The sequence below is a fragment of the Cydia pomonella genome, chromosome 14 (genome assembly GCF_033807575.1).
Source record: "Cydia pomonella isolate Wapato2018A chromosome 14, ilCydPomo1, whole genome shotgun sequence".
Classification (NCBI taxonomy): Eukaryota; Metazoa; Arthropoda; class Insecta; order Lepidoptera; family Tortricidae; genus Cydia; species Cydia pomonella.
The window spans coordinates 9016763-9040206 of record NC_084716.1 but is presented as its reverse complement, the minus strand read 5'-3'; the positions used below and the strand labels follow the sequence as shown (position 1 = coordinate 9040206).

Here is a 23444-nt window from a genome sequence, read left to right as displayed (position 1 = left end):
AATTATGAAGATCGACGTTACCGGCGTCATTCCATACTGTTTTTATGTTTGAAAATAATAAACACGGGAAACAGAACAAGCGATCGCTATGAACGCAACCCGTAAGCCAATAATATGAATCATACTGCTTGGGATTGAATTTGCGATTTACTTTACCAGTTGTTTCTGTTAACTGCAATTCCGGTGTACATCGGCCCTTTTCGATCACTTCTTTTTTTGTGCTAAAAGAAAGCTTTGAAAAAGCATCATTTTTAATAGTCTGTACACACACACACCCACCGTACAACTTTCACAATTTAAAATATTCATTTTTTCACTAATCAGTTACTATCACAACACAAGTTATTCTTATTTGCCGGCAATCGTTATCTCACCAAAACAAACAATGACGGCCGAATAAAAAATGTAAATAAACTTGCTCAAATACAGTAAACGAGTAAAAAAATAGTCTCGTATTTGCACTAAATTACCTTAAACAATGCTACTTTTTGAAATAGTCACGTAATATTCGGAGCCCTTCGGAAACCTTCGGCCGTCATCGTTTAGGATTGGCAAGAAAGACGCTGTCTTTCTGCGTCTAATTGTGTGCGTTACTTGTATCATTGTGTGCTCGTATTTATAGGAAGGCTTACTACACTGTAACCGCGTAACTACAGGCTCACACACAGAAGGTGAAGACGGAAATGGTTTCTGTCTTTGCCGTTCAGCCAAATTAACATTTTGTTGAGACTTAAAACGAGCATAACTGCTTACTTTCTCCTCTTCATGTTGAAGCTTCTCTGCTTCGATAATTAGATCATTTCCAGTAGATTTTTCGTATTTAAGAAATTTTACGCACTTGTCTTTCTTCGGAACATGGAAAGCTATATTAAAATCTTCTGTAAATATATTACGGAATACTCTCGTCACTCACTATGTCAATTCCTTGCTCAATATAGGTGTCTCTGTAAATTTGGTACAGGTTTGTCAAGTTTTTGTATTCCTGTGGCAAATAAACGCGACTCGAATCTGGGCGACAATAATGAGATGGTACAGCAGGAAGCTTTTTGATAAAATTAATCGCCAAGATCTTGATTTTATTAGGTGTGTGGAGCGTAGACTAGTAGGGTTGCTGAAGAAAGAAGCCCGCCGATAGCACGTGGGACGCTCGATGACTCGAAGCTGGAACGCGCTGGCTGAAGACTGGAAACCTTTACCGCATACCGCCAAGAACCATTACCGGGTGGTGTTTGGATAGTTAAAAACACATACTTTTGGTTTAAGAGAACACTGGGTGGTGTTAGTTATGAGTGTAGAAAGTGGAATGAATGTGGCCCGACCTGGCGTTTATTTATAGGCGGGCCACGCCCATTTGTCACGTGGGTGTTAGATGGAGAGTGTACTATTCCTTTATTATTATTTTTTTTTAGGTAAATTATATACGTGAAGACAAATGAGACAAAAAATAGATTAATAAAAATAAAGTGTAAAACAGAACGTAAAACTAAAATTTATACAACTGATTAACTTAAGAGCTATATGCGACAAGGTAGTTCACACTTCTCTCGTAAATCCTCTTTGGCGCTTCCAAAAACAGCATTGCTTACTGTGTAATAGATGGTTTTCTGAGAGACCGCAATCGTGGAAAACAAAAACTGAAGACAAACTTATCTTTTACCTTCGCCGTCGTTTATAAAAGATTTGTAGGTCACATTACGCTTATTAGAGTGATTATTTCGCTTTATTTTTATTGCGGTTCTTTGACTCATGGATACTACCCAATCTCTAGGTCGTACGACGGTAAGTTTCCAATAATATTCAAAAATTTGGCGTCTCCTTTCTTCAGTAATAGCACCACAGTCGTTTCCACATTTTTTGCCTTGACATGGATTGGGTTGCATAATTTTAGCATTTACTACATCACCATTTTTTTTTGTGTACTCAAGTCCACTATCTTTAATTTTTTTTTCTATCAGCTTTTTTGCTCTTTTTTTTTTTTGCGTTTAAGACCAAGTTCATCGACCATTCCTACTTCCTCTGAATTTTGTGCCTTTTTGGTCTTTTCCTTTTCCGTGAATTGTCTTCACCATCAGTAGAATCAGACTCTGGATCTTTATTAACCCAAACTTCAGAATCTGAGTCGCACTCACCAAATTTTTCAACAAGTAAAGCATCATCGTCTGACAGATAATCTAAATACTTTCTTTTAAGTTTGGCCCTACGTTCTCGACGTTTTTTTGAAGAAGATTTTTGATTAGACGTTACTTGAGGTTCAGCATTAGAGTTTGAAGGGCTAGCGATAACAATGTCTGCTGAATCGTTACTATTAATAATCAAATTATCAGAATTATTTATATCCATTCCAATGACATCTGATGGATGTTCATTAAATTCATTAATAATATTATGTGTATCAGCATCTTTAGATATATTTGCGGTTTCATCTGGTAGGACATACATGCGTTAATCTACTTGATCGGGAATTTCGACAGAATTAGATGCAGGTACAGTCTGTAGCTCTATGTAACTTGGAGATTCATCATCTATAGTGTATGTTAAATCATCATCTGATAACGGCTGCGCCTGATTAGAAGTTTCCAAAGAAATTTTTCCGGCTTCTAAAGAAAGTTCTTCAGGTTCTTTGGGGCATTCTGCAACTGTTGTAGAACCGTCTTCAGCTTCCTCACCATGAGTTTTAAGCTCAATTGCCGAAGCACGATTCGATTCCATGACTTCTGTTCTAGTATGTTCCTGTAATAGTATTTTCCTATTAACTTTAATTATAATTAGTAAACATTTGACACATGCGTAATAAACATTTTTTTTAAAGAAAACATTGTTACGATACCTGCATGCATCGGTGTAGAACAATTAATTAAATTTTTAAAACTACCTTGCCCCCATTCATCTATACATAGACAGATTTTATTTAAAGATAGGCTGAAAACTCCCTTAGTTCCCATTTAGTATGGGTAATAACCGACTTTACAAATACACTGTTTTAGTTAAATACGGCCTGTTTGTTTAATAAAATTGTCTAACTAACCAGCTCGTATATAAAAACGATGTGTTTAAAATTATCTATTCGACCGTCAACACCGGATTTCAGAAAAAGAGGAATAAGTGAAAGTGATGTTTAAAAATTATTGCAGGATAATAGGGATAAGCGACATGACTCTTGATATTAAAATGAAGTAAAAGGTGATAACCGACAACAGTGCGAATAAAAACGTTGAGGTTTTTTGATCTAAGCCATTTTTTGTTTTATTTTAGTTATACGTTATATAACTGAAATAAAAACATGTTATACGGTAAGGTAAAAAATATAACCGACAACTGAAAAGAAAGTCGTAATAAAGCCAAACAGTTTAAGCAGCGTTTTGTAAAAATACATTTTATCTAATGCCCAATATTCAAAAACTAGAAAAAAAAGACGTCGTTTCGTAACTAAAATAGGTCACTGTATCGAAAAATCACCGATGGGATAAGCGACACGAAAGTCGTCATACGGACACGAGACCCAGTTCATTCGACGCAAAAAAATCTGCTGATTTCAACGGTATATATAACTCAATTTTGCAAAAAATTTCGCTTATGCCATTTCGCCTTTCAAGCGTCGATAATATGATTTTCCTCATGAGGATACATTTTATTAGCATCTGCGTAGGAAATATTACTTTCTGCCATAGTTTTTTTGATGTTAAACTGACGGGTGTATAGGGACCGTGCGCGTTGGAGGGTCTGCCATCTTGTGGCCTGAATCGGAACAATACATATGTACATTTACACGTCACGTGTTTTCTTGTGCATAGTCGGTTCTGCCATCTTGTGGGCTACATCAGAACAATAAACATCAAATTTACGCCTTGCGCCAAAAATCTGACGGCTCCTGTGTTGCCTCCTACAGTTCATGCACGCTCCCTATTCAAGCCTTGTTAGTGGCAAAGTGACCCGTTTCATCCCTACAGTTCACGTATTTGGCAATATTGCTATCGTCTTCGCACTTGTTACCCCTACGGCTGCCACCGCAACGGAAGCAGCGAGGGGCTGACGCGCACGTATTATTTGTTTGTTTAAACCTTCGGCACTGGTGACTTGTCCGTCAAATGTGAGCACCACTCGTTCCGATGGGACCCATTTATACGTACCATCTTGATAATTATTTTTCTTGAAATTTAGGCGTCTAGATCTAATTATCGGTCCACAACCCATAGGTTCCTTGACGAAACTTTGTATGTCTTCCGGTGTCCATTCAGTTGAGATCCCCCTAACAATCCCTACTCTTGTCACATTAAATTTTGAATTTTTGAATTTTGAATTTTATTTTTTATTGACAATTGTGTTCGAGAAGCTAAAGTTATTTGCATCCCCAGCAGAGTGAAAACTGATCGAAACCCTATTCCGCCCTTATACCGTTAATGGATCCATCAATGACATTCGGAAGTTCCCTGTGATAGCTGTGAAAAAAATTCCCAAAAGTCACAGGATGCAGCGTGGTACCCGAGGATTCACTGTCATATTGTACGTGAATGGTAAATGGCCCAGGATCATTAAGTTTGCAATGTTTCCTATCTGTGATAGCTAGCGATGGAGTTGCGGGTGAACTTTCAATTTATGATACCGGAGGGGATGCTTGTAGAGGGGTGAGGGGAGTAGTAGTCTGCGATTGAATTGATTTTTGTCCAAGTTGGAGCATAGATTCTCGAGACTCAGGCATTGGTAAATCCGAAAACAAATTTTTAACAACTACTGGAGTATTTACTTCTCAGTCCAACTGAGACGGAGTCGACCCCGACCTAGATCGTGAGTAAGGACCAGTTTGAGATTTTTTAGCTGTATGGCCATCAAGATCCAAATCGAGTCGAATATCAAGTATGTCTTTCTCACAATCCTCTACTGACACCATCAATGATGTCCAGGCAAACCCAGCCACAAGAAAGGCTTGTCAAACTTCAAATTTTGTACTAATTGGCCAATGAACTGGTCCCTTGGAAAGAAATTCATGCCCAATGAACCAAAATCCCTTTTTATTCTCCCACGGCTCAGGCCGAGTAGCAAAATCAGCAGGGTTTCTATTTGTATTTACCTAGAGAAATTCGAAATCTTTGTTCTCCTTGATTTCGTTAACAGGACGAGTAATAAACGGAGATAGCAGTTTATTTGATTTGATCCAGCCAAGTACAACCAGACCGTCTGTCCACAAATGTTGTTTCTGTATGGGTAAGTCTATGCTTGGTTTGACATATTTCATCAGCCTGCTTTTCAAATCCTTTTGATCATTTGAGGGTGTTGTCTTGGCCTTTGCCATAAGAAATGCTATCTTATTTTCTCCCTCTCCAACATATATTTCCTACATGTCGTGGTATTTCAATATCTCTAATCAGTTTAAGGTTATCTAATATTTTTGACCATTTATGTATTGTAACAACATAATTTCATTTCCTCGTCTTTAATATTAAAATAAATATACGATCCTTGTTTGTTTGGAACTCTTACTGCCATCTAGCGAGGAATGGACGTACTCGCGCAACGCATTATCGACCTACTTGGATCGAAATGAGAGCTTTAAAAAATAATTCCGTGCGTCTTCCAACCTTTATGGTTTTTTTTATTCGCCGGTCGTACTGTAATACTCCCCCCCTCTATCACTCTCTGTCTATCTAAATAAACCCTATTTACCTTACCTAGCTAAATCTAGACTTGCCTAAAATACTAAAATACCTATCTCCTAAAATTCCAGTCAGAAAAATTGAAAATTCTAAAATCTTTACAATACCGCAATCCGTAATTACCTTTACTCGTTTTATTAAATAATGTAATAACCTAAAACGACTCTAACTAAATAAGTATACACGTTATTGAAGTGTATAGCAGAAATGATATATGGTCCTTCATAGAGTGCTTCGAATTTCTTTGTTATTTTATTACTAGCATCTGATTTATTTAATTTTTTTATTTTTACCAAATCTCCTATCTGAAATTGTACGAGCCGATAACGTTGGTTAAACATTATTTGTCGTACCTGACTGGCTTTTCTTAAATATTATTTTACCTTTTCTCTAATTTTTCCAACATCTAATGTCACATTTTTTTAAATCTCGTTATCAAATGATAAAATTGTTGATTAACCATACAAGATCTCACAAGGAGTAAAACCTGTACTACCATGATATGTATTATTATATAATTCTTCTAACTGTGGTAACAATGCTACCCAGCCACGATGATTTGATTTACAATATTGCCTAAATAAACGACCTAATTCGCGATTTACTCTTTCAACAATATTTGCTCGCGGATTTCTAACAGTAGAATATATCACTTTAACACCATCAGCTGCCATATTTTCCTTCCAAAGCCGTGAAGAAAATTGAGATCCATTATCTGACATAATAACTTTCGGTTCGATAATATTGAAAAACTTACGCATTTTCCCTAACACCGAGCTAGCTGTAGCTTTTCTTAATTCATAAAATTTAACAAACTTACTAAACGAATCCTGTACTACTAATATGTAATTCATACCAAATTGACCAGTAGGCAATGGTCCGTATAAATCTACCATAACCATATCACCAATATTTTGGGTAATTACAGATTGACAAGGTCCTACTTTTTTAACAGGATCGCTTTTTACTAATTGACAATCATGACAAGTTCGAATAATTCGTTTAACTAATGGTGTTATACCTTTCCAATAAAATCGATCTCTTATATATTTCTCTCTTCTCTTATGTATTTGCTGAATTAACTCTATTCTTAAAACTTCAGGTAAATAAATGACACATCCTTACGAATTATCTGGCCTAAAATAAAGGATATTATTCCCTTTAATATGTTTAAATTAGTAATCAAACTGCTCTAAATAATTAATCCACCTTGTAACTTTCGCATTATATGTCAATGACATTCGGAAGTTCCCTGTGATAGCTGTGAAAAAAATTCCCAAAAGTCACAGGATGCAGCGTGGCACCCGAGGATTCACTGTCATATTGTACGTGAATGGTAAATGGCCCAGGATCATTAGGTTTGCAATGTTTTATTTGTGATAGCTAGCGATGGAGTTGCGGGTGAACTTTCAATTTATGATACCGGAGGGCATGCTTGTAGAGGGGCAGGGGGAGTAGTAGTCTGCGATTGAATTGATTTTTGTCCAAGTTGGAGCATAGATTCTCGAGACTCAGGCATTGGTAAATCCGAAAACAAATTTTTAACAACTACTGGAGTATTTACTTCTCAGTCCAACTGAGACGGAGTCGACCCCGACCTAGATCGTGAGTAAGGACCAGTTTGAGATTTTTTAGCTGTATGGCCATCAAGATCCAAATCGAGTCGAATATCAAGTATGTCTTTCTCACAATCCTCTACTGACACCATCAATGATGTCCAGGCAAACCCAGCCACAAGAAAGGCTTGTCAAACTTCAAATTTTGTACTAATTGGCCAATGAACTGGTCCCTTGGAAAGAAATTCATGCCCAATGAACCAAAATCCCTTTTTATTCTCCCACGGCTCAGGCCGAGTAGCAAAATCAGCAGGGTTTCTATTTGTATTTACCTAGAGAAATTCGAAATCTTTGTTCTCCTTGATTTCGTTAACAGGACGAGTAATAAACGGAGATAGCAGTTTATTTGATTTGATCCAGCCAAGTACAACCAGACCGTCTGTCCACAAATGTTGTTTCTGTATGGGTAAGTCTATGCTTGGTTTGACATATTTCATCAGCCTGCTTTTCAAATCCTTTTGATCATTTGAGGGTGTTGTCTTGGCCTTTGCCATAAGAAATGCTATCTTATTTTCTCCCTCTCCAACATATATTTCCTACATGTCGTGGTATTTCAATATCTCTAATCAGTTTAAGGTTATCTAATATTTTTGACCATTTATGTATTGTAACAACATAATTTCATTTCCTCGTCTTTAATATTAAAATAAATATACGATCCTTGTTTGTTTGGAACTCTTACTGCCATCTAGCGAGGAATGGACGTACTCGCGCAACGCATTATCGACCTACTTGGATCGAAATGAGAGCTTTAAAAAATAATTCCGTGCGTCTTCCAACCTTTATGGTTTGTTTTATTCGCCGGTCGTACTGTAATACTCCCCCCCTCTATCACTCTCTGTCTATCTAAATAAACCCTATTTACCTTACCTAGCTAAATCTAGACTTGCCTAAAATACTAAAATACCTATTTCCTAAAATTCCAGTCAGAAAAATTGAAAATTCTAAAATCTTTACAATACCGCAATCCGTAATTACCTTTACTCTTTTTATTAAATAATGTAATAACCTAACACGACTCTAACTAAATAAGTATACACGTTATTGAAGTGTATAGCAGAAATGATATATGGTCCTTCATAGAGTGCTTCGAATTTCTTTGTTATTTTATTACTAGCATCTGATTTATTTAATTTTTTTATTTTTACCAAATCTCCTATCTGAAATTGTACGAGCCGATAACGTTGGTTAAACATTATTTGTCGTACCTGACTGGCTTTTCTTAAATATTATTTTACCTTTTCTCTAATTTTTCCAACATCTAATGTCACATTTTTTTAAATCTCGTTATCAAATGATAAAATTGTTGATTAACCATACAAGATCTCACAAGGAGTAAAACCTGTACTACCATGATATGTATTATTATATAATTCTTCTAACTGTGGTAACAATGCTACCCAGCCACGATGATTTGATTTACAATATTGCCTAAATAAACGACCTAATTCGCGATTTACTCTTTCAACAATATTTGCTCGCGGATTTCTAACAGTAGAATATATCACTTTAACACCATCAGCTGCCATATTTTCCTTCCAAAGCCGTGAAGAAAATTGAGATCCATTATCTGACATAATAACTTTCGGTTCGATAATATTGAAAAACTTACGCATTTTCCCTAACACCGAGCTAGCTGTAGCTTTTCTTAATTCATAAAATTTAACAAACTTACTAAACGAATCCTGTACTACTAATATGTAATTCATACCAAATTGACCAGTAGGCAATGGTCCGTATAAATCTACCATAACCATATCACCAATATTTTGGGTAATTACAGATTGACAAGGTCCTACTTTTTTAACAGGATCGCTTTTTACTAATTGACAATCATGACAAGTTCGAATAATTCGTTTAACTAATGGTGTTATACCTTTCCAATAAAATCGATCTCTTATATATTTCTCTCTTCTCTTATGTATTTGCTGAATTAACTCTATTCTTAAAACTTCAGGTAAATAAATGACACATCCTTACGAATTATCTGGCCTAAAATAAAGGATATTATTCTCAAATTTATACCGTTGCTCTACTTTTGTTAAATTAATTGGATCAGTGTTATCTTTTAAACGCGTTATGATTTGACTAATTTCTAAATATTTTTTTTGTAATTTAGATATATCTTTTAACTTCGATATAAGATCCTTATTCGTATTATTTCCTATGTATAAAATTTCAGGGAGCTTGATCTTTTCTTCTTGTAAAATATCTCCCTCAGGCGGATATCTAGACAAAATATCAGCAACTACATTGTGTGTCCCTTTAATATGTTTAAATTAGTAATCAAACTGCTCTAAATAATTAATCCACCTTGTAACTTTCGCATTATATGTCAATGACATTCGGAAGTTCCCTGTGATAGCTGTGAAAAAAATTCCCAAAAGTCACAGGATGCAGCGTGGCACCCGAGGATTCACTGTCATATTGTACGTGAATGGTAAATGGCCCAGGATCATTAGGTTTGCAATGTTTTATTTGTGATAGCTAGCGATGGAGTTGCGGGTGAACTTTCAATTTATGATACCGGAGGGCATGCTTGTAGAGGGGCAGGGGGAGTAGTAGTCTGCGATTGAATTGATTTTTGTCCAAGTTGGAGCATAGATTCTCGAGACTCAGGCATTGGTAAATCCGAAAACTAATTTTTAATAACTACTGGAGTATTTACTTCTCAGTCCAACTGAGACGGAGTCGACCCCGACCTAGATCGTAAGTAAGGACCAGTTTGAGATTTTTTAGCTTTTCGACCTTTACGTCTTTCCCTTCTACGTTCGACCTTTTCATCTCTCATTTCCGTGTCTTTAATTCCATTAGCCTGGTTTAGGTACTGTAATAAAAAGACGGGGGCGGCGAAAGAAAATTCTCGTTCCACCAATTTACACAAATTACAAACATAGTTCATCTAGAAAATATGAGAAGGTTTGAGACAATCTTAAAAACGGAGAAACTAAACGAATGCAGGTTAAGTTATGGTAGAAATTTATTTATTTCACACATGAGACGTGCCAATTTGACACGTTACATACAACATAAGGCTTATTGTGTGGGACTTAGTATTTTTTTGTAATTATGCCCTATAATATTTATTTACGTGTAAGTCTGCCTATACCGCTGAGCCGATTTAGGGCCAATACAGACGGAATGCAACACAACTGCAATATATATGGAAACTGCGCAGACGGCATGCAGTGTGCCCTTAAATGAAATTTGATATAGAGTTAGTTTAAGGCCCGGTGAAGGATATAAGTTATGATTACAGAAATAACCACATCAGACAAATTCGCTAACAGAAGCTAAGTTTGTAAATAAATTCAAACACCACAATTATAAACAGTATGCAGGAAGGATACTTACATTCCCATTATTTGTTTTGGTTAATATCATATTTGCAGTCTTTTTCAGGCGTAACTTGCCACTCTTGCCAGATTTGCTTCTATGTTCAATCTTCTTCGATCTGAAAATAAAATTAAAGAATTTCTTATCATTTCCAAAATGAAGTCTGTGCATAAATTTTTGGGTGGTAGATGTAAAATAAGTAACACATCTCTCTTGTAAGAAATATATTAATAATTGGAAAATACTTACAGTTTAAAGATTTGACATTTGATAAACACCAATTTTATATAAAATATTGTGAATTAGTGTTAGCAGCACTGTAGATGAATTAAAATACAGTAAATTGTAACTGTTTCATCCTGCTGGTATTTTGACACTTCATATAACCTCAAACTTCAACACAAGAAGCACTATGTCCAACTTCATGCAAATTGTGGAGGCCCAGAAGACCATGGAGAGCAGTGTCCGCAGGATGCTCACTGAGTTTGAGCGGAAGTTGAATAATTCCCCAGCAGCCAAGGTGACCATTGCCAGTGTCAGCGAGGAACTTTCAGTGTTTAAGGAGCAGACATTGGCATTGCTCAAACTCATGGGAGAGCAAATCAATGCTCTCAGCAAATCCCAGGACATCATGGAGATGAGGCACAGGCGAAAGTTTCTTTTATTTAATGGCATACCAGAGGAAGCCGACGAAAATGTAAGCGCTAAAGTCTCTAGTATTGTCAGCGAGCATTTGAAGATCCCTGATGTATCATCACCTTGCCTTAGGGCTTGTCATCGGCTCGGTAAGCCTTCTGAAGGTCGTTGCAGGCCCATTCTGGTGCGTTTTGCCGACATAAGTCTAAAAGCTTCAGTCTGGAAAAAGAAAACAGCCTTCAAGGGGACCGCGTTTTCTCTTGCCGAGTTCCTCACTCCGCAGCGGCAGGCCCTGTTTACAGAAGCGCGCAAGGCGTTTGGCATGAGGAACTGCTGGTCTCTTGATGGCAAAATCCACGTTAAGTTGCGCACGGGTAAACGAGAACGCATCGAGTCCGAGGATGACATCATTCGGCTGAAGACTGTACAGGGCGAGCGCCCGGCGCAATCGACGTCTACACCTGAGCAACCAGTTGAAGAGGAGAACGCGACGAACCCCAGTGGCCAGCCTGGCCGATCTCGGCGTGTTGTAAAACCGGTGTCGCTTTATTAACTGTAGTGCCGTGTTATGGTGGGTTGGTTTTATTTCCAAGGTAAACAGAACACGGTACAACTTAGGTTTATTTGATTGTAATTTCTTCTTACCCTCTAGTTTACTTTTAGAGAATTTTTTTAATTGCATGTTTTATGAAACGTCAGTCTAACGTCAAGATCTGTCAGTTCTTGCTAAAGTTTGTTTGAGTCACAGTTTGTAGATAAATCGTTTGAGCTTTGTTTTAAAACACTTGTTTGTTGAAGTTTTCTTTTTCTTGTTACAGTTTTTTGTTTCTATGTGTTTACTCTGTACCAAACTCTGTACTCTGTAATCTCTCACAGGCAAACCAGCAGGATGAGCAGGATTGTATGATTGTGCTGTTAATGTAATTATGTTATTTTTATAAGCATATTTTTAGCATATTTAATATATTATATATTTATATTTGTTGCACTTGATGTCCGATGATGATACTTTTTATTCTGCCAGCAATGATAATTCGGCATTTCTGTCAATTAATTCTCTAAACACTTCACACACTATTAACACTATTTTGACTCATGAATTCGATTCTTGCCACTTCAATGTTTGCCACATCAACGCCCAAAGCATACCGTCCCATTACACAGACCTTATTGATACGTTTCAAACTGACCTTGTTCATGCAGTCCTGGTATCTGAGAGCTGGTTGAAACCGTCACTCGATTCTACTTCTTATGCCCTGCCTGGGTTTGTTTTAATTAGGAATGATCGTACTGGAAAGGGTGGCGGTGGTGTGGCCATTTACCTCAGGAGCACTATTCCGTATAAAATACTGAACTTAACGCAGTCTCACTACACTGGGTCGGCGGAGTGGATTTTCCTCGAGATAAATGTTAAAGGGGTCAAAGCCGTTCTTGGGGTAGTCTACAGTCCCCCAGCAATCGATTATTTTTCAAAATTAGAACAAGTTTTTGAGTCACTTAGCACGGATTACACACATCACCTGATAATGGGTGATCTTAATACTAACCTATGTAAAGACTCGCCCCATAGTCATAAATTGAAAGCGTTACTTCAGTCCGTTAATTTCTCTCTTCTTCCTCTAGCTCCAACTCATCACACTGCTACAACTGACACGTGGCTGGATGTCATTCTTTCGTCATCCCCTAATCTCGTTGTAAAGCATGGTCAACTTCCGGCCCCTGGGTTTTCTCATCACGATTTGATATATGCGTGTTATAAAATAAAACCACCGAAATGCAAGCCTGCTCTTGTAACCATGCGCTGTTTTGCCAAAGTCGACTCTGGTTCTCTTTCTAGAGATGCAGCGGCCATTGATTGGACGCCAGTGTTTTCTGCCCCTTCAAGTGATGCAAAGGTGTCCCTTTTCAATGCTGCCGTATTAGATATTTTTGATAAACATGCACCAGTGCGTACCGTGCGGGTCAGGCGTCCCCCGTCACCTTGGATTACCGAAGGCGTTCGTACAGCCATGAGGAGAAGGGACCGAGCCTTTAGACTTTATAAGCACCGCCGTACCGAGGACAACTGGATTTTGTTTAAAAAAGCTCGCAACCGGTGCAATCAGATGGTGCGTGCAGCGAAGCGTCGTTTCATTCACCACAATGTCTCCTCTTCCTCTATGGCCGATGTTTGGAAGTTCCTTAAATCACTGGGGCTGGGTAAGCAAGGTGCTGGATGCGATGGCACTGCTTTTTCACTTAACGAACTCAATAGGCACTTTGCATCTGCTCTGTCCGTTAACGATCGCATTAAGGCAACAACTCTTTCAATTATTTCGTCCCGTCCCTCCTCTTCCCTGTCTGTTTTCTTCTCTTTCAACCCAACCTCTCAAACTGATGTAAAAGACATTGTTCGAGCCATCAAATCTAAAGCCGTTGGTTGTGATGATGTGAGTCGTCACATGATAGTCGCAATTCTTGATTGTGTGCTTCCTGTGATAACTCACATCATCAACTTTTCTTTGGTAAATGGCGAATTCCCTGAGCTCTGGCGGAAAGCATTTGTTATTCCTCTTCCCAAAATTAGTAATCCTACCTTGCCTAGTAATTTCAGACCCATCTGTATCCTCCCTTTTCTATCTAAGATCGCTGAAGCCACGGCTCACAGACAACTCTCTGACTTTATACACTCTAACAAACTGTTGAGCCCGTTTCAGTCTGGTTTTCGACCTGGCCACAGTACTTGTACTGCTCTCATTAAGGTAACTGATGACATCAGACGTGGCATGGAGGATCAATTGGTCACAGTACTCATTTTGATTGATTTCTCAAACGCTTTTAACACTGTTGATCATGACATTCTCCTTGCTCTTCTCAACCATCTAAATGTCTCATCTACAGCCCTTAGATGGTTTTCTGCTTACCTTGGGGGCCGCAAGCAAGCAGTCCGAGTTGATCGGGCTTTGTCGGACTGGTGCGATCTGGCTACTGGCGTACCTCAAGGTGGTATTCTCTCCCCGCTTCTCTTCTCCACTTTTATTAACTTCATCACCGCCGAACTTTGCTGCGCATACCATCTTTACGCCGATGATTTACAGCTCTACGACCAGTGTAAAGTAACGGATATGTTAGCCGCTACGGAAAAGCTAAACAGGGACCTCGCTCATATTCAGCAGTGGTCAGAAAAGTTTGGCCTATTTGTAAATCCCGCCAAATGTCAGGCCGTTATTATCGGTAGCTCGCGTCAGCTGGCCAAGTTGGATCTGGATACGATTAGGCCGGTGTGTTTCAATGGCACTCCTATACCTTTTAGCCCGTCTGTAAAGGATTTAGGTGTGCACTTGGATTGTACTTTGAGCTGGAGACCGCAGGTTGCCGAAATCAGTCGGAAGGTTACGGGCACCCTTCACGCTCTTAACAAATTCAGACACTTTTTGCCAGTCAAAACTAAAACTTTATTAGTTAACACCTTAATCCTACCCATTATCGACTATGGTGATGTATGCTATCCTGACTTAAATGAAGAGCTACTTGACAAGTTGGACCGTCTTCTTAATAATTGTATCCGCTTTATCTTCTGTCTCCGGAAATATGATCATGTGTCCTCGTTTCGTTCCCAGTTGGGCTGGCTCCCTATTCGTCAACGGCGTAATATTCGTATGCTCTGCACTCTCTATTCCATTCTCAATGATCCACACTCCCCTGAATACCTTAAGTACTTCTTTCACTTTTATGGTGCTTCTCGTGACCGTCAATTTCGCTCTACTGGCAATCTCTCTCTTTCTATCCCCACTCATAGAACAAGCTTCATGTCTAACTCTTACGCCATTCAGGCAGCACGTCTCTGGAACGGTCTTCCCCCTAACATTAGAAAAGCTCCCAACAAGTTTGCTTTCAAAAAATCTTTGCGTGATTTATTTGCTGGCAGTTTAAAGATCAATTAAGTATCAGTCTCACGAATCGGTTATGTATATTATGTATATATATGTATATATATATTTATTTATTTATGTAATGTATGTATGTGTCTTTATGTATTTAAGTAGTTTATAATTAATTTATGTGTATTAGGACTCCAATTCTTTCAATAACAATTTCTTTTAGTTTTAAACGCGCCGCCTACAATCTTTTCTGCTTTGCCCTAAGGTTGACTGGTAGAGAATGCCTCATGGCATTAAGTTCGCCTTTTGTACATTAAGTTTGTCTTTTGTGCAATAAAGTTTTAAATAAATAAATAAATAAATGTTTAAACATGAATTTAACCTGTTGGGGTTTGCATCAAAAGCAATATTTATACTGGCTATTTTGTTGTTGTGTAGGTAATGGTACAGTCAGCCAAGAAAGTGGTATACCACTTTTTGACTCTATTTATCAAGTAATATTACTATTATCATTACTAGTCTATAATTATTACTATTATTATTATTGTCTATTACTTGACAAATAGAGTCGAAAAGTGGTAAACCACTTTCTTGGCTGACTGTACCTAGTCAATAGGTAGTCGCAACCTATTTTCGAGGTATAATTAACGTACTAACTGAGTAAATACAACCAACTGAATAGGTAACTTCCAACCTATAAGTAGGTTAATTTAACCTAGATGTTTGTGCCTCTTTTCATTCATTAGTATAGCAGTAAGTTTAATTATAACCAAAATGATGGGGTTGTAGTTTATGTAAAAAAAGATTTAAACATTACAGTTGAGGAACCCCATATACTAGATTGCAATCTGCTTTTAATTAAACGATTTTAATCGGACAAATTCAGATTAGTCATTGCAATATTAGCCTTATATAGACCCCCTTCCTTGAGAAATATCAGTAATTTCTAACATTCAAAATAATATATTATAAAACACTAACCCACTCATTCGGTACACCCAACCTAATTACTAGGTAACGTTAATCTACATATTCCGATACACTCAACCTTATTACTAGGTAACAATAACCCACTCATTCGGTGCACCCAACCTATAGGTAGACCGCTTAAATGAGTCTTCGCCCGCGCGGTACAGGGGCGCGGGGGTAAGACGACAAAGGGGATCGAGAGAGATGCGGGCGGCAGGCGCATTTTTGCCGTAGCTCAGTTTGCTAGCCACGCGGTTAGCAGTCACTCGTGTTAATAAGTTCCGGGCGCTTGGTGAAATATACACATGAGATTACATTCTCAAGATGCCTCGACTTATCTTTGGACAGAAACTTAATAGTCAAACCAAGCAAATGGCTTTTAATGTGTACACATATTTTAGAAAGAAGAAATTGGACCCGAATTCTATTGAGTATCAACAATTGATTATAAATCTGCAGGACGATTCTGATGATGACGATAACTCCGAAAGTGAAGAATCAAGTTCAAGTGATATTGATATGGACATAGGTGATTGATTTATAATTTATAAATCACTTTCGAGTCGTCATCATCAGTATCGTACTTACATATTATTATAAATTATTATATTCATAATTTGCATTGAATAAAAGTACAAAAGTTAATTAAGTTTGTTGTTTTATAAACTTTCAATAAAATTAACGTCATATTCTTTCCCATTAAAAAAACACCAACTATTAACCGCTATAACGTCACATATCTCAAAACCTGTCCAGTGCGCATTTCACCTCTTGTGTATCACACTAGGCGCGCCTGCCGCCCGCTCCTCTCTCGATCCCCTTTGTCGCCTTACCCCCGCGCCTCTGTACCGCGCGGGCGAAGACTCATTTAAACGGTCTACCTATAATTACTAGGTACCATAAATTGGTTTGGTGTACCGGATATGTAGGTTAATGATACCTAGTAATTAGGTTGGCTGTACCGAATGAATGGGTTAATGGTAACGCAATTAGGTTAAGTACACAAAATGTATATGTTAATGGTACCTAGTAATAGAATTAAATAAAGAAAACAAGTTTTAAACTTGAAATATAAGTTTTATTTTAATAGATGTTACACCATTACACTTAACACGAATGGCAGAGAGCTTTGAAGACCGGAACCCGGAAATACATTAATAACAACCTAAAATAGAATGTTACCCATGCCACACATCACAAGAAACTGTGTGAGCAACTCCCCATTTAGGGCTTTCATCACAATAAGATGTGTGAGCAACTCCCCGTTTAGGGCTTTAGTAAGCATATCTGCTGGTTGATCACTAGTTTTAACATATTTTATGATAAATTTATTATTTTGGACTAAATCTTTTATAAATTGGTATCTAATGTCAAAATGTTTCAGTCGTTTAATAGTGTCTGTGCAAGCAACTGAAATAAATGACTGGTTATCACAATATATATTCACTGGACGTACACTATTCATCCCGAACCCATTTAACATATTTATCAACCAACAGGCTTCGCTTGCAGCAACACTAATTGCTACATATTCTGCTTCCGTTGAGGACAAGCCGACTGATACTTGTTTCTTTGAACTCCAAGACAATTTGAAAACTTATCCATAAAGCCTGTGGTGGATTTTCTATCTCTGAGATCACCACCCCAGTCTGCATCACAAAATCCATCTAAAACATCATTTTCACATTTATATATTTTTATAATCTAGAGTATGTTCAACATATCTTAGGACCCTTTTTAATGCTGTCAATAATATGTAATTTGCACATTTTTGATATCTAGTCAACAAGGAGACAGCAAAATATAAATCAGGCCTGGTACCGGACAGAGCATATATTTTCTGTGACGTTTTCCGATTTGTTTACAAAATCGTTGATACAGTCCTTCACCTCGTATTTGTTTTTCACAAAATAAACTGTTCTGTAGTTCGAAAAGTCATCCTTCAATATCACGAAGTACTTTGAACCGCTTATAGACGCAACTTCCATCGGGCCACAAGCAGAGATGTACAAAATACTTTTCGAAAAGTATTTAAATACAAAATGCAAATACTTTTTTAATATAGTATTTCAAATGCAAGATACAAAATACTTTTGCCTTTTGTATTTAAATACTAAATACAAAATATGTATTTTCAAAATACTTTATTGAAATAAAATACTTTATGGTAAAATTACTGGTTTTCTTTATTTATTAAAGATTTTAAAATCACAAGCTCTTCAAAAAGAGCATCTGACATGTTGCGTCTGTGTGGACGCATAATCATACCACCATACGAAAATAGCCTTTCCACTGGTGCTGAACTCGGGAGATAAGTGTTGTACCGTAAAAACACTTTTTTTTATAGTTGGATATGAAAACGACCAAATTAACTTATGATATGATCGAAGCTTACATTTATATTACATACTTGCCACAATGCCCACAATGACATCTTTTTTGTAGTGCTGTTTACGTACCGGTTTTTTATAAATATATTTTTCTATTTCTGTATTTTTATTTGTCATTTATACATTCATAATCACTTAAATACGAATCGTTAAAATAATACAATACAATTTGTTTTGGCATTTTTTTAAAGACATTTCGAGCGAACAACACAGAAATAATGAAATAGCTGCCAACACTGCAAAACGTAACAGTGACTTTGAGGATTGTCAAGAGGGGTCCCTCATATATTATTGGTCAGGTTTTATATGCGTTTTGTTTCATCTGTTATTTTGAGCATAGACTTTCAAAGCTGCTGCGCCACTAGTGGCCATTTTTTGTTTTTACTGAATCGCGGAATGCTTTAGAAAAATGAAGCTAAGAATAACAAAGTATTTTGTATTTTACAAATACAAAATACGTCTCGAATAGTATTTCAAATAAAATACAAAATACTTTTTTTAAAAAGTACTTAAGTACAAAATCCAAAATACGTATTTTGTATTTGTATTTTAAATACAAGTATTTCAAATATGTCACAACTCTGGCCACAAGTGTCCGCGGGAATTAGTTCGCACGTTCTTGTGGTCACACTCTCGCTGTTACTAAACGGCAAGCGATGTATTTTGCCTTCGAGGCAACTTTCGCACTTAGGAACAGAAGCACACTTTATTTTAACGTTATTTTTCGCAAGTACTTTCCTGATATGATCGAAGTTCTGATGTGCTAATTTTTCATGCCACTCGATCAAGGTACCGTCCAACGTTTTAGCAACAGTCGCCACATTGTTTTTAAACCGAAATTCTAAATAGGTATAGACTTCAACGCACAGAATTCGTTATTTTTACAAATTTTGCTCGAAGTGTCATCTGGCATCACAACATGTCACACAGTTGACAGAGAAGAGATTTAATTTCATATCCGGAACGAACAAAACATGTATGGTTGTTTCAACCCATTCACTCCTGTTATGCACTTATACCGCAATCTATCCATGTCCTAGCACACTAAGTCCCGCATAATTACCTACTTCGACTTTCCATTCACTTTTTGCGCTAGTAAATTTTGAAAATAGTCCACGATCGCGGCATATACACTGAAAGAAATGTTTGCATAACTGTAACAAAATTTTGGTTACTGTTTACACAAAAATTGGGACTTGCGAACTATGTGTTATATGTTACAAAACCGTGTTTGGCTATCAGTGTTCAGGTACTGGGTATACACTACAAAATAAGTTTGTAAATTTATGCAAAGTTTATTTTCTTATAACCGTAGTTTAGTTATTTAGTAAAGTTACAAAACCAGTTCGGCTATCTATTTTTTTCAGTGTATGTTCACTCGACCCAGAATCAACCATAAAAAGAGTCTTATTATATGTTTGTAGTGAATCAAGCACCACAAACGCGTTACTTTTCTTTTGTTCCTTGTTCTCCCTAAACCAACACTGTGCTTTGTTATGCACAGTGTTGCCCCCCCTTTTCCACAATAGAAATATTTGTTATTATGTCCTTCACTCTTGTTGTTACTATTGTGGAACACGGAAATGTTATACCTCTTGTGTGATTGTTTGTGTTGTGATGCCACCAAGTCGATTCATAGTGGTTTGTGAAGAACATCTCCGTCGATACAAAAACCCCTGTTCTCTGTCGCGTTTGGAATCCACATGCACATGAACAATAACATAGGTTCGTAGCACTTTTAGTCTTGTAATGCACTTAGAAACTCGCGGTTTTTTTTCCACACAGACAATTTTAAAAATATAAATTGTTTGTAGGAGCTGTTATATGTACTTCACTAGTAGTGGATTTTACTATCTATTATATTTTAATTATATTACTAATTATATTTTAATATCAGTCCCTACCTGGATAGCATGTTCATGTTCTTGAGCTGTATGGCCATCAAGATCCAAATCGAGTCGAATATCAAGTATGTCCTTCTCACAATCCTCTACTGACACCATCAATGATGTCCAAGCAAACCCAGTCACAAGAAAGGCTTGTCAAACTTAAAATTTTGTACTAATTGGCCAATGAACTGGTCCCTTGGAAAGAAATTCATGCCCATTGAACCATAATCCCTTTTTACTCTCCCACGGCTCAGGCCGAGTAGCAAAATCAGCAGGGTTTCGATTTGTATTTACCTAGCGAAATTCGAAATCTTTGTTCTCCTTGATTTCGTTAACAGGACGAGTAATAAACGGAGATAGCAGTTTATTCGATTTGATCCAGCCAAGTAGGTACAACCAGACCGTCTGTCCACAAATGTTGTTTCTGTATGGGTAAGTCTATGCTTGGTTTGACATATTTCATCAGCCTGCTTTTCAAATCCTTTTGATCATCTGAGGGTGTTGTCTTGGCCTTTGCCATAAGAAATGCTATCTTATTTTCTCCCTCTCCATCATATATTTCCTACATGTCGTGGTATTTCAATATCTCTATTCAGTTTAAGGTTATCTAATATTTTGACCATTTATGTATTGTAACAACAAAATTTCATTTCCTCGTCTTTAATATTAAAATAAATATACGATCCTTGTTTGTTTGGAACTCTTACTGCTATCTAGCGAGGAATAGACGTACTCGCGCAACGCATTATCGACCTACGTGGCTCGAAATGAGAGCTTTAAAAAATAATTCCGTGCGTCTTCCAACCTTTATGGGTTTTTTATTCGCCGGTCGTACCTAATATAAATTTGTTTTCAAAATATTATTTTACTCGTCTGCGCGTTTGTATTAATTCAGCTTTAAGCAAAGGAGAAGGAATCAAAATAAGAAAGAAATCGTTTTACTGTCACATCATGTATTGTTCACACTAGCCAGTTTGGACTCTGGCAACCCCGTCGTTCCGTCTGTCATTCCATCTTCCGTCAAGATGTCGAGTCAAAGAGACATTCTTGTATCAATCCGGAAGCCGATACTGGCTTCTTGTGTTTCCATCGGGAGCAATCTCCCGTTCGATCTCGGTAGCATTGGCGGCATACCTCAAGGGCCAGTAAAGCCCCAAGATTTATAGATCTCGTGAGTGTTGACATGCGATGCATACCAGTCCTGCGGGCCTCTTTTCCACCAAGAGGTCTACAGCTTAATTGCAAGTTCGCTTGAGTGCGTACTACTTACTACCTTGTGTTGCCCGGCACCATGCCGCTGCTCGGCGTGTGCTACCCCAGGCCTGTACTAGAGCTTCCTGAGGCGTGGCGGCGGTGATCTCATTCTTTGAACTCTCCATAAAAGGTCAGATCCTTCCAAAATCCTATTATTCTGTACGGCGCCCAACTTTAAGTAAATTTAATAACAACTAGTAACATAACGCACTCTAGAGTGTTCAACCATAAGCGTAGGTAACCGCTAGACCCACCTTTGCTCTCTTTTTCCCTAGCCGGGAGTTTTTTTTTGTAGTTAAGAGGTAGCGTTTTAAGATCTTTGTATCAGGCCCTAAGGCTTGCACTAATTAAAAATTATTTTTTCTTAAAATAAAGTTTGTAATTACAGTGACTTGTTTTCTTTATTAAAAACGAATATTCTATATTAGGACCCCTTAGAAATAAATGTTGTAACAGTATGAGTATTTAATCTTCATCTCGCAGAGCTGTTAAAAGAATATATTTGCATGTAGAATAAGTAGGAAATCTAAGGAGTTATAATTAAATTTCAGTTCTAAATTATCCTTTCCCACGTTCCACATAAGGCCATGAACCTTTATTCGGCCCTTTTGTGGTGCTTTTAGTGGCTCAGCAATAGTTTCCAAAAAATATGTTTATCATTTGACATCCAGTCTCGTATATTCATGCCCAATTCTTTGAAGACTTGTCTGGTTTCTTCATATAACGTGGTAGCTTTGTCATAGTTGTGGTAAACTTGTAATAGGATCTTGATAGTCAGTAAATAAACTGTAAATATGAACACAGATTTATGTTTTAGCACAGAGGTACATCACTCAGTGCGGGCAAGGTAATACTGACTGCACCTAACTTAATGTGTACACTACAGTATTCCCTCCCCTTACAAAAAAGAAAGAAATAAAAAACTAAAGATACTATAAAACATAAGTCGAAAACAGTAAATCAAAAGCGCAAGAACATTTCCGAAAACAGCACTCGCGAACCAACTCCACGCACTTAATCGAACGAGACACACACACTGCAATGACAAGCCCGATCGACCTGTAGGTTAAACGCAACCTGCCGCCGCCTGCATGTGACCTTGCTGGCCAGGGGCCGCGAAAACCAGGACCCTGAAGTCCGCCCGCTTGCTTTATAATCCAAGTCTTGACCCTTTTTTGCAAGACAGCATGATGTATCCCAATATCAGTACTGCCAAAATCACCAAGGCAATGACCAACAATGTATAGGTAGGTCGTCACTCGATTTTCCACTTCCGCATGTTTCGCGATGAGACCTGCAGAAATTTCGTCTTCTATCGTTGTTTCCTTACTCTGTGAGTAGCCCGTGTTTGTGTAAATGAAATAAATCGAATGACAAACTTACTCGTTTAAATAATACTTTTAGATATAATAAGCAAAAACGTCACCTAATTTCGCAATCAACATCAGTACAATATTTTGAAACTACTTAAAAAATACGGCAATCTTTTTCTTAATGTTCTTGGCATAGGGCTCTACCATATTCCTCCACGTGTCTCTGTCTAGAGCCTATCTTCTCCACATGGCTCCAGCTACCTGCCTGAACTCGTCTTCCCATCTCATTTTTTGTCGACCATCATTCCTTTTCCCATCCCTTGGTGGTACATCACAACATGGTATTTTTTTTTCTCTTTTGTCTCTGATCATGTCTCCGGTCCACTTCCATTTTAGTCTTTTCATAGTGTGGTTTATATCGATTATTTTTGTTTTCTTTCTAATGTCCTCCAGTTTTATACTATATCTAAGTTTTACATTAAATTTGCTTCTTTCCATACTATTTTGATAAGCTTGGAGAGCTTTCCTTTCTT

The 23444-nt window shown here is 37.4% G+C and overlaps 1 protein-coding gene across 1 annotated transcript; it reads left to right on the top strand.

Moving 5' to 3' along the window:
• Positions 1 to 10780: 10780 nt before the first annotated feature.
• LOC133524857 (uncharacterized) lies at positions 10781 to 15102 on the top strand. Its single transcript, XM_061861006.1, has one exon. It carries the CDS (start codon positions 11013 to 11015, stop codon positions 11787 to 11789), a length of 777 nt encoding a protein of 258 aa, XP_061716990.1. The 5' UTR covers positions 10781 to 11012; the 3' UTR covers positions 11790 to 15102.
• Positions 15103 to 23444: the final 8342 nt, after the last annotated feature.

Bases quoted from the DNA above. Each gene is read 5' to 3' on its own strand.
- LOC133524857 (XM_061861006.1), top strand. From the start codon at position 11,013: ATGTCCAACTTCATGCAAATTGTGGAGGCCCAGAAGACCATGGAGAGC.